Source organism: Drosophila sulfurigaster, chromosome 3, assembly GCF_023558435.1.
Source record: "Drosophila sulfurigaster albostrigata strain 15112-1811.04 chromosome 3, ASM2355843v2, whole genome shotgun sequence".
In the NCBI taxonomy this organism is placed as follows: Eukaryota; Metazoa; Arthropoda; class Insecta; order Diptera; family Drosophilidae; genus Drosophila; species Drosophila sulfurigaster.
The window spans coordinates 2,491,931-2,504,046 of record NC_084883.1 but is presented as its reverse complement, the minus strand read 5'-3'; the positions used below and the strand labels follow the sequence as shown (position 1 = coordinate 2,504,046).

The window sequence follows — 12,116 nt, the reverse complement described above, 5'->3', positions numbered from 1 at the left end:
ATCTCGAATAACAAGCGTGATTTTTAATATATAGATTTTAGTATATTAGTTTGGTATATTTCATCAACAATTCCGCAATGTTTACCATTTATTGAAAATAGGTGACGGGTATCTCACACTTGAAGACACTTTGCTATAACTTTCTTAGTTGTCTCAATATTGTTCCGAAATTAAACACAAATAATTTAACTTGGAAAGTGAATATTAAAAATACACATCTACATATTAATGTTTTAACAGAAATGGAACTTTTGTAACAGAACTAAAATTCAAACTATTGTTTAAATGATTCAACAGGAAAAAATTCATGTGTTCGTTTATTTTACGTCTTTAAAAAAAATCGGAATATTGTTTGCATTATGTTGATCATTCCAGCTTTTCCTTTAAATAGTACAAACCAATCGCGAAGATGTTGTACTAAAAGTCTAAAAATTGTGGAACCATACTACGGTTATCCATAAGAAGCGAGGTTTGTCCTATGCAACCCCCCCAATGAACGCCATGCCATTCATTAATTTAACAAGTTAATTCGTTATATCATTGTATTCTTTTATTTGAACAAGTTCTTAAACATTGCTGGCGGCGCTGACAACCCAGGAGCGGAGATCAGCAACGGAGGCGTAGACACCGGGATAGTTAGAGTAGGCGCAGCCAATACCCCAGGAGACAACACCGACGAGCTGACCACCGGAGACCAATGGGCCACCGGAATCACCCTGGCAGGCATCCTTGCCGCTGGCAGCAGCGCAGATCATGGTTGAGCGGATTTGGCTACCATAGCTGTAGGAAGAAGAAGCGCACACGGACTGGCTGACGATGTTCACGTTGACGTACTGCAGCTGGGAGGGGGATGGAGCTGGAGCCGGAGGACTGAGTACCCCAGCCAGAGACGGAGGCAGAAGCACCGTTGCTTGGGTTGGAGGAAGCCAGACCAATGGACTTAATGTTGGAGCTGAACGACAGAGAAGAGCTCAGACGGATGACAGCAATATCGTTGACCATGGTGTTGGAGTTGTAACCCTCGTGGTTCCTGAAAGCGGCAACCTTGCTGGTAACACCACCGGAGCTCCAGTAGCTAGAGCCGGCACGAACCTGAAGGGTGGAGGCAGAGACGGATTGCAGGCAATGAGCAGCAGTCACGATGATGTTGGCAGAGTAGATGGAACCACCGCAGGAGTGGCTGCCACTACGCTGGAGGGAGATTTGCCAGGGGAAACTTCCGATGGTGGTAGCAGTACCTCCAACGATGCGTCCATCCAACTGGGGGAGGAGACCCTCAGGGATAGAAGCTCCAAAGGCGCAGGCAACAACCGACAACAAGATCACAAACTTAAACATTTTGCAAATGTAATATTATTATGGTTCCCTGCAGGTGCTTTTATACTAAAATTCTGGTGTTCACTATCTTTCTATAGGTACTGATTAGTTATGTATTTTATATCAAGAGGGTCTAATTAAATATATCACGCATCGGGCGTATTCTAGAAATACATAAGCAGATGTACATAAGAATAATAAAAAGGAATTCATACGCAGACGGTACTTGACAAAACACATCCGTTGAAATATATAAGAACCATTCAGAAATTTGGTAAATATGATTGATACTAAATAACAACTGTTTATACTCTATATATTGATACATACCCACATATTTGTATAGAAGCGTATTATAAATTTGTGCCAACAGACAAGTATCAAGACTGTATATACTTACGTAAGTGACCGTCCATTTACTTCTGAAGCTCTAAGACAAATCGAGTTCCTTTATGTAAATAAGTTTAATGTTAAATTTTACTATATGCTCTTCTACCTCGCTTTTTAGAAATAATTTAAAAATTATATCTACCAATTTATTTACGATCAGATAATAATAGTGAACAAATATTTTAATAATTAAAGGTAGAACATCACACAATGCAAATTATTATAGATTTCCTATCTTTTTTAATTCTAAAAGTTATTCTTATAAATGCTTTAGCTTGTTTCTTTGAACATTATATTATTTCTAATATGTTCCGATTTTCCCCTATAAATGCTCAAGGTAACCACTTATAACATATTTCAGAATTTTCTTTACCCTTTCAGGACCAAGTTGAATGGTGAAAACTCATCTTATGAATAATATGCTGACAAATATAAACCATATTAAATTTTAAAGAATCTCGTTTCCTGGGTTGACCTTTCTGATTAAAGCATAAAGACAAAATTGAGTGACCAGTCCACTTTTAAATTTGTACACTTACGTGATGTTAATTAAATTTATTTAGTGACTAAATACTCTTGTTTTTAATATAACTATTGATCATGCTAGAACTGTGAACTACACTATTTCTTAAATGGGTACTAGAGTGACCCTCTCGTAATTGATCGTCAAAATCGCTCAGCACCAAAATGAAAGGGCGTAAGCGGCAAAAAGCGTAGAATTTTATTTGTAGCTGCGAGCGAAGTGTATTTAAGAAACATTTTTAAATGCAAAACTAACTAAAGTTAAAAATATTAATTTGTTCTGGATATCTAAGCTAGAACCTTTTCTTTTCAGCAATACTAATTTGAGATAAATAATATTTACCATTTTACCTGTTTGGGAATATTTCTTTAAAAATGAGAAATAAAAAGTGACTTTGAGAAATCTGTAGAAGTAGCTAGTAGATAACTAAATATGATTTAGAATGGATACAAAAAAACAATTGAAAGTTAAAATTGCAAAGCATTTATTTTTAGTTCAAGTTTTTAGACGTTGCCGGCAGCGCTGACTACCCAGGAGCGGAGATCGGCAACAGAGGCGTAGACACCGGGATAGTTAGAGTAGGCGCAGCCAATACCCCAGGAGACAACACCGACGAGCTGACCACCGGAGACCAATGGGCCACCGGAATCACCCTGGCAGGCATCCTTGCCGCTGGCAGCAGCGCAGATCATGGTTGAGCGGATTTGGCTACCATAGCTGTAGGCAGAGGAAGCACACACAGACTGGCTAACGATGTTCACGTTGACGTACTGCAGCTGGGAGGGGATGGAGCTGGAGCCGGAGGACTGAGTACCCCAGCCAGAAACGGAGGCAGAGGCACCGTTGCTTGGGTTGGAGGAAGCCAGACCAATGGACTTAATGTTGGAGCTGAACGACAGAGAAGAGCTCAGACGGATGACAGCAATATCGTTGACCATGGTGTTGGAGTTGTAACCCTCGTGGTTCCTGAAAGCGGCAACCTTGCTGGTAACACCACCGGAGCTCCAGTAGCTAGAGCCGGCGCGAACCTGAAGGGTGGAGGCGGAGACGGATTGCAGGCAGTGAGCAGCAGTCACGATGATGTTGGCAGAGTAGATGGAACCACCGCATGAGTGGCTGCCACTACGCTGGAGGGAGATTTGCCAGGGGAAGCTTCCGATGGTGGTGGCAGTACCTCCAACGATGCGTCCATCCAACTGGGGGAGGAGACCCTCAGGGATAGCGGCTCCAAAGGCGCAGGCGACAACCGACAACAAGATCACGAACTTGAACATTTTCAAAATGTAATATTGTTATAGTTACCTGCTGGTGCTTTTATACTAAAACTTAGGTGTTCATTATCTTTTTGATTATTGATTAGTTATGTATTTTATATCAAGAGGGTCTAATTAAATATATCAAGCATCGGGCGTAGTCTAAAAATACAAAGGTATATGCATACAAACATATACGAATCAAAATAGAAACGCACAACTTGACGGTACTTGAAAAAATCACATCCGCTGAAATATATAAGAACCATTCAGAAATGTCTGAAGTATAATTTGATAGTAAATTGCGATTGTTTACACTCGCAAACCATAGATAGATAGGTATTGTACATATTGTAAATAAAAAATTGTTCGAATTTGTCCTTACTGCTATTTTGAATATTGTCAAGGCCATAAGTATTTACATGCATTATTATAAGATATAATATTCGCGATGCTTAACTTATGTTGCAGATTTGTAGCTGACTATTGGTCAAGTTAAAACTATCTACTTTTCTACGTCTCTGGGTAGAGTGTAAGAGATCGCCGAAATAATTTAGGAGCAAAGCGTAAGCGCGAAAACAAAAAAAGCGTAGACGAATTTTAATTTTTCGCTATTACATAATTTAAAAAAAAAATTTTTTTTTCTAGAACATTCTTAGTGTTATGAAAGTATTGCAGTTGCAGGAATGGAGCAGCGCTAGGTATAATAAAACTGACAATATAATCAATTGAAATCAAGATATACAACAATAATTTGTGGAGTTTATATAAGATTACCTAAATAGCAACGGGTAAAATCTGAAGATAAGCTTAAAAAAAAGATACGACAGTTTCTCGAGGGTTCGTGGATTAAGTAGGGCTGCTTTCTTACTGCAGGGGAACTCTAAAGAATGTATGATAATAATTTTAAAATTATTAAAATAATCAATTGACTATTTGCAAAAAAATTTTTATTGAAACAACTTGTTAGATATTACTGGCTGCATTAATCACCCATGATCGAAGGATAGCTACATTAGAGTAGACACCTGGGTAGTTTGAGGCGGCACAGCCATAATTCCAGGACACTACACCAACTAGCACACCGCCAGAGACCAATGGGCCACCGGAATCACCCTGACAGGCATCCTTGCCGCTGGCAGCAGCGCAGATCATGGTGTTCTTGATTTGGCTACCATAATCGTAGCTAGAGGAAGCGCATATGGATTGGCTGATGATATTTACGTTAGCGTACTGTAGCTGAGAAGGAATAGAGCTGGATCCATAAGACTCTGTTCCCCACCCAGAAACTGACGCGGTATCTCCGTTAGCGGGTGCATAATTGGCCAAATCAATTGCTTTAATGGTGGAGCTAAAGGGCAGGGATGAGCTCAGACGGACGACAGCAATATCGTTAGCCATGGTGTTTGCATCGTAGCCCTCATGGTTTCGGAAAGCGGAAACCTGTAGCAGGATACCCCCAGAATTCCAGTAAGTTGATCCGGCACGAACCTGGACGATGGCAGCGGGCACGAATTGCAGACACCGGGCACTAGTCACAATAATGTTAACGGAGTAAACGGAGCCACCACATGAATGACTGCCGCTACGCTGTAAGGATACTTGCCAGGGAAAGTTGCTAATGGTGGTGGCCGTGCCTCCAATGATTCGGCCTACAGATAGTTCCTGAAGCCCATCAGGAATAGAGTTGCCGAAAACGTAGACAACCATAGACAAAGCGATCACGAGTTTCAACATATCGTAAAACGATCTGTTGAAAATAGAAAATCATTGGGTTTATATACTTGTTGTGCCTAGGCCATATCGCTTCCACTTTTCAATCAATTCTTTAAAATCTGTTATATCAGAATTGATAGTAAATCAAACAAAAACAATACGCAGAGTATAAAATTGATCAGATTATTTGTTTTACTGTGCGTCAGTGCACTTATACAAAATTGAACAATAAACGTTTTTTTTGTTTGCAAATGTTGTTTAACTATTATATGCCCGCTACCTATGGGGTAGAAGGGTCTTGCTTATTTCATATTCCCTTAAAAATTGGATAATCGGGAATAAGGTAGCTAAAATGTATTTTGTTTAAAACTTAAAATCACCTAGCATCTACCGTTTGGGATGGGAGTCGATCGTTTTGTCAGTAAATGTGTCTGTCAGTCAGGAATAGGAATATAAAACAATTGGAACTTATATTTGCAACGTATTTATTTTTAGTTCAAGTTTTTAGACGTTGCCGGCAGCGCTGACCACCCAGGAGCGGAGATCGGCAACAGAGGCGTAGACACCGGGATAGTTAGAGTAGGCGCAGCCAATACCCCAGGAGACAACACCGACGAGCTGACCACCGGAGACCAATGGACCACCGGAATCACCCTGGCAGGCATCCTTGCCGCTGGCAGCAGCGCAGATCATGGTTGAGCGGATTTGGCTACCATAGCTGTAGGCAGAGGAAGCACACACAGACTGGCTGACGATGTTCACATTGACGTACTGCAGCTGGGAGGGGATGGAGCTGGAGCCGGAGGACTGAGTACCCCAGCCAGAGACGGAGGCAGAAGCACCGTTGCTTGGGTTGGAGGAAGCCAGACCAATGGACTTAATGTTGGAGCTGAACGACAGAGAAGAGCTCAGACGGATGACAGCAATATCGTTGACCATGGTGTTGGAGTTGTAACCCTCGTGGTTCCTGAAAGCGGCAACCTTGCTGGTAACACCACCGGAGCTCCAGTAGCTAGAGCCGGCGCGAACCTGAAGGGTGGAGGCGGAGACGGATTGCAGGCAGTGAGCAGCAGTCACGATGATGTTGGCAGAGTAGATGGAACCACCGCAGGAGTGGCTGCCACTACGCTGGAGGGAGATTTGCCAGGGGAAGCTTCCGATGGTGGTGGCAGTACCTCCAACGATGCGTCCATCCAACTGGGGGAGGAGACCCTCAGGGATAGAAGCGCCAAGGGCGCAGGCAACGACCGACAACAAGATCACGAACTTGAACATTTTGCAAATGTAATATTATTATGGTTCTCTGCAGGTGCTTTTATACTAAAACTAAGGTGCTCATTATCTATCTGATATACTGATACAGGTATGTGCTTTCTATCAAGTAGTTCTAATCCAAAATATGCCTCGGGTACTGTTGAATAATACTTTAGTTTGTATACGAATCAAAATAGTGAAGGTAAGAGTTGGTAGTACTTGAGAACTACATCCGCTGAAATATATAAGAATTTTCAATGTTTCTTATATGTGGCAATTTGGAAGTCTTATTTCTTATATACTCTGATGGTTCTGCTACCTCGACTATACCATTACTCGAATTATTTCAAATAAGGATAAAAGTAGATCATCTGTTAAGAAATTTTGGCAAAATAATCAGGAATATTATGTTACAAGAAAAGAAAACCTTTGCAACATTAGTTTCAAATAAAAAAGTGTACTCGACTGTGAGATACCCGCTACCCATTTTGAATAAAAGCAATATAAATATACCGAATATACTGCAAATATACCAAATGGTATATATGGTATATCGATATAGTACCGCATTTAAAATATACCATAGACGGCTCAATATACCAGATTGTCAGCCAAACCAAGTAAGACCCCTATTAAGTATGCGTTTTTGCCCATACAAAAGCATTTCTTAAATAACTTCGACAATTTTTATCTGATCGCAATACCAAAATTCGTAACTCTCGCTTTAAAATTACGATTTTTATTAGATTTTTTTGATTTGCAGGGGCGGAAGGGGGCGTGTCTAAAATTTGAAACAAACTTGATCTGCGTGCAAACATAACAAATGCTGTCGAAAAAAAATTATAGCGCTATCTCGTATAGTCAGACAGGACAGATCGTCTCGGCTGTTGACGCTGATCAAGAATATATACTTTATAGGGTCGGCACAAAGTTATAATACCCTTCTACCCTATTGACAAAGCTAGCAGTAGTTTGACAAAGCTAGCAGTAGCGGGAAATAATATTCTGTAAACGCATACAAATTTTAAAATGTATACCAGATTGTCGATCAAAGTAATGAAGACACGACGGCAAAAGTAGTGTATTGCCATATAAAATGATTTCTTCTTAAATAATATCTTAGATATATTCGACCAAATGTTTAGGAATCATAACAACTTTTGTAATTATTGTATTTATGAACAATTTACACTACCTATAAATTTACACTTGCTATTGTTTTTTTTTTGATTTGCGGGGGGAAATGGGGATGGTAAGAATTTAAAACTGGCTAATCTGCCTACAACACAAACGACTACTGTCAAAAAAGCAGCTCGCTGAGATATACATAGATGTTAATGCGGACAGATGGACGGTTAATTTTTATACCCGCTACCCATTGGGTAGAAGGGTATTATAACTTTGTGCCGGCAGGAAATGTATGTAACAGGTAGAACGAGGCATCTCCGAACCTATAAAGTATATATATTCTTGATCAGCGTCAACAGCCGAGACGATATAGCCATGTCCGTCTGTCCGTCTGTGTGTCTGTCCGTATGAAACACTGGATTTCAGAGACTATAAGAGATAGAGCTATAATTTTTTTTCGACAGCATTTGTTATGTTTGCATCAAGTTTGTTTCAAATTTTTGCAACGCCCACTTCCGCCCCCGCAAATCAAAAAAATCGAATAGTATGTGCTATAATTACTATAGTAGTTATAATTCCTGAAAATTTGGTTGCGATCAGATAAAAATTGTGGAAGTTATTAAAGAAATACTTTTGTATGGGCAAAAACGCCTACTTACTAGGGGTCTGAGTTGCTTTGGCCGACAATCTGATATTGTGCCGTCTATGGTATATTTTGAATGGTGTCCTGTATCGATATACCAAACATACCATTTGGTATATTTTCGGTATTTTTTAATATTTGCGGTATATTTTAAATATAATAACGCAATATTTTGTCCTTATTAAAAATGGGGAGCGGGTATCTCACAGTCGAGCACACTCGACTGTAACTTTCTTACTTGTTTTTAAAACTGTTTCAGTTTATGTTTTTTTTTTTCATTGTAAAGATGGTCGTACGTGACATCCGCCACAGAATTACCCATATATGTATACTTTATGGGGTAAGAGATGCTTCCTTCCGCCTGTTACATACAATTATCCTAGACCAAAAAGGTCTAATAATCATGATCTGCCTATTGTAATTTTGATATACATATACATATATACTAACTTATTTCATGCTTACGCTCGAAACTTGACAATTTTAATCTCTCTCTTGATATAAAATACATAGCTAATCAGCAATTAAATAGATAGTGAATACCTTAGTTTTAGTATAAAAGCACCTGCAGGGAACCATAATAATATTACATTTGCAAAATGTTCAAGTTCGTGATCTTGTTGTCGGTTGTTGCCTGCGCCTTTGGCGCTTCTATCCCTGAGGGTCTCCTCCCCCAGTTGGATGGACGCATCGTTGGAGGTACTGCTACCACCATCGGAAGTTTCCCCTGGCAAATCTCCCTCCAGCGTAGTGGCAGCCACTCCTGCGGTGGTTCCATCTACTCTGCCAACATCATCGTGACTGCTGCTCATTGCCTGCAATCCGTCTCCGCCTCCACCCTTCAGGTTCGCGCCGGCTCTAGCTACTGGAGCTCCGGTGGTGTCACCAGCGCTGTTGCTGCCTTCAGGAACCACGAGGGTTACAACTCCAACACCATGGTCAACGATATTGCTGTCATCCGTCTGAGCTCTTCTCTGTCGTTCAGCTCCAACATTAAGTCCATTGGTCTGGCTTCCTCCAACCCAAGCAACGGTGCTTCTGCCTCCGTCTCTGGCTGGGGTACTCAGTCCTCCGGCTCCAGCTCCATCCCCCTCCCAGCTGCAGTACGTCAACGTGAACATCGTTAGCCAGTCTGTGTGTGCTTCCTCTGCCTACAGCTATGGTAGCCAAATCCGCTCAACCATGATCTGCGCTGCTGCCAGCGGCAAGGATGCCTGCCAGGGTGATTCCGGTGGCCCATTGGTCTCCGGTGGTCAGCTCGTCGGTGTTGTCTCCTGGGGTATTGGCTGCGCCTACTCTAACTATCCCGGTGTCTACGCCTCTGTTGCCGACCTCCGCTCTTGGGTTGTCAACACCGCCAACAACATCTAAGAACTTTGCAAATAAATAACAACCTTGTTTTTTTAAATCAATTTTGATGCATATTTCTTTGGAGAACAAAGTTTTCTTGTTATAATAAAGTTAAATGGATCTGTAGATCGAAGTAACGCTGTGACTCCTTGCTGTGATAGTAACAAAATAAGCTAGCAGCTATAAAAGCCGATGTTTCCCACCAAGTACCTTCTTACAAAGTTGTCTATAGTCATCTGCTCGCGCTGATGGTGAGAATGGCAAAGACACATATGATAGTAGTTAAACATCTTCATAAAAACTTGATTCTGTGTTTATAAAAACATTAAGAAGAGGGACTTTGCTAGAAAATTGTAATAGACAAATTAAATTTATAAAACTTGCTGCTCCTAGTTATATACATACATACATATATACTACATATTAGATAGCGTATTTTCATAATACAATATTTTTTATGAACATACTTTATCAATTATTTAGCTTTACAAGTTTTTATTTTCAATAAAAAAAAAAAAAATAATATATTTAAATATAGCTTTTCATGTAATGAGAAAATGTATACTGAAGAATATTGACAGCTTACCCACCTATACATTTGTAGAGGTTGTTTTTTTTTACTTAACTTAACTTAACTCACATTAACTTTTGCAATCATCCTAAAACAAGTAAGAAAGCTACACGACTATGAGACACCTGCTACCCATTTTGAATAAAAGCAAATTTTGAAATGTACCAATTTAATATACCGCTAAAAGATAAAAAGATACTAAAAGATATTTTAGGTATATTGATAGATTCAAAATATACTATTGAGTGCAAAATATGCCAGATTGTCAGCTAAACCAAATAAGTAGGCGTTTTTCCCATACAAAAGTTTTTTTTTAATATCTTCGACATATTTTATCTGATCGCAACCCAATCAGGAATGACAAAGACTATTGATATTATTGTATGTACCAAAATTAGCAACTCTAGCTTTAAAATCACTCTTGTTATTCGATTTTAATCGATTTGTGGGGCGGTTGTGGGCGTCACAAAAATTTGAAACAAACTTCATCTGCCTGAAAACATAAGAAGTCCTGTAATAAATTGATCTCTTATAGTCTGTGAGATATCGGTGTTCATACGGACAGACGGACATGGCAATATTGTCTCGGCTGTTGACGCTTATAAAAAAATATATTATATTTTATAGGGCCTCATTCTGCCTATTACATAAATTTCCCCCCGGCGCAAAGTTACAGTACCATTCGATCCTATGGGTAGCGGGACATTTTTCAGAAAATTTAAAATATTAAAAAAAAAAAAATTAAATTGAAAACCTACAGGCTTACATTATATGCAATCTAATACATATTAACCCTCGTACACATATTACTCTAATAGACAAATATTATTAAAACTCAATTTATTTTACCATTAAAGTGTTGTTTAAAAACTAAACAATTGACTATAGATGTAATACGAGATCTTAATAATAAGAAAATGCTTTACGAGTCCACGCCGAACATATGATAGATTTAAAACGAATTTTATAAGTAAATTGAAACAATACGAAACATAAATTTGAAAAACATTTTTTTATTCGTACAAGTTATTAGACGTTGCCGGCAGCGCTGACCACCCAGGAGCGGAGGTCAGCAACAGAGGAATACACACCAGGATAGTTGGAGTAAGCGCAACCAATACCCCAGGAGACAACACCAACAAGCTGACCACCGGAGACCAAAGGGCCACCGGAATCACCCTGGCAGGAATCCTTGCCGCTGGCAGCAGCACAGATCATGGTTGCACGGATTTGGCTACCATAGCTGTAGGAAGAAGAAGCGCAGACAGAACGGCTGACGATTTTCGTGTTGATGTACTGCAATTGGGTGGGAATAGAGCTAGCGCCGGAAGACTGAGTACCCCAGCCAGAGACGGAGGCAGAAGCACCGTTGCTTGGGTTGGAGGAAGCCAGACCAATGGACTTAATGTTGGAGCTGAACGACAGAGAAGAGCTCAGACGGATGACAGCAATATCGTTGACCATGGTGTTGGAGTTGTAACCCTCGTGGTTCCTGAAAGCGGCAACCTTGCTGGTAACACCACCGGAGCTCCAGTAGCTAGAGCCGGCGCGAACCTGAAGGGTGGAGGCGGAGACGGATTGCAGGCAGTGAGCAGCAGTCACGATGATGTTGGCAGAGTAGATGGAACCACCGCAGGAGTGGCTGCCACTACGCTGGAGGGAGATTTGCCAGGGGAAACTTCCGATGGTGGTAGCAGTACCTCCAACGATGCGTCCATCCAACTGGGGGAGGAGACCCTCAGGGATAGCGGCTCCAAAGGCGCAGGCAACAACCGACAACAAGATCACGAACTTGAACATTTTGTTAAGTGTAATGTGATTTTGATATTCTGATTGCGCTTATATACGAATCGGAGGTGTCTATTATCTAAAGAACTTATGAATTATCTCAAGTTTGCAATTGATTTCATTTTAACTGAGAAAAAATTCCCCTACGATATTTGAAGTGGTCAAGGTTTGTCAATTCATGAA

General features: G+C 40.3%; 3 protein-coding genes across 3 annotated transcripts; 1 reads left to right on the top strand and 2 right to left on the bottom strand.

Annotated features, from left to right (window-relative positions):
- Nucleotides 1-528: 528 nt before the first annotated feature.
- Nucleotides 529-11,972, bottom strand: LOC133845108 (uncharacterized). Its single transcript, XM_062279471.1, is given in 7 exon segments — nt 529-848; nt 850-1,353; nt 2,737-3,519; nt 4,561-5,148; nt 5,710-6,486; nt 8,815-9,322; nt 11,176-11,972. Coding segments are annotated over 7 exon segments (4,212 nt in total). The 5' UTR covers nt 11,946-11,972; the 3' UTR covers nt 529-566.
- LOC133846119 (trypsin alpha-like) lies at nt 4,425-5,253 on the bottom strand. Its single transcript, XM_062280877.1, has one exon. It carries the CDS (start codon nt 5,218-5,220, stop codon nt 4,450-4,452), a length of 771 nt encoding a protein of 256 aa, XP_062136861.1. The 5' UTR covers nt 5,221-5,253; the 3' UTR covers nt 4,425-4,449.
- Nucleotides 8,805-9,627, top strand: LOC133846118 (trypsin beta-like). Its single transcript, XM_062280876.1, is given in 2 exon segments — nt 8,805-9,312; nt 9,314-9,627. Coding segments are annotated over 2 exon segments (771 nt in total). The 5' UTR covers nt 8,805-8,823; the 3' UTR covers nt 9,596-9,627.
- Nucleotides 11,973-12,116: the final 144 nt, after the last annotated feature.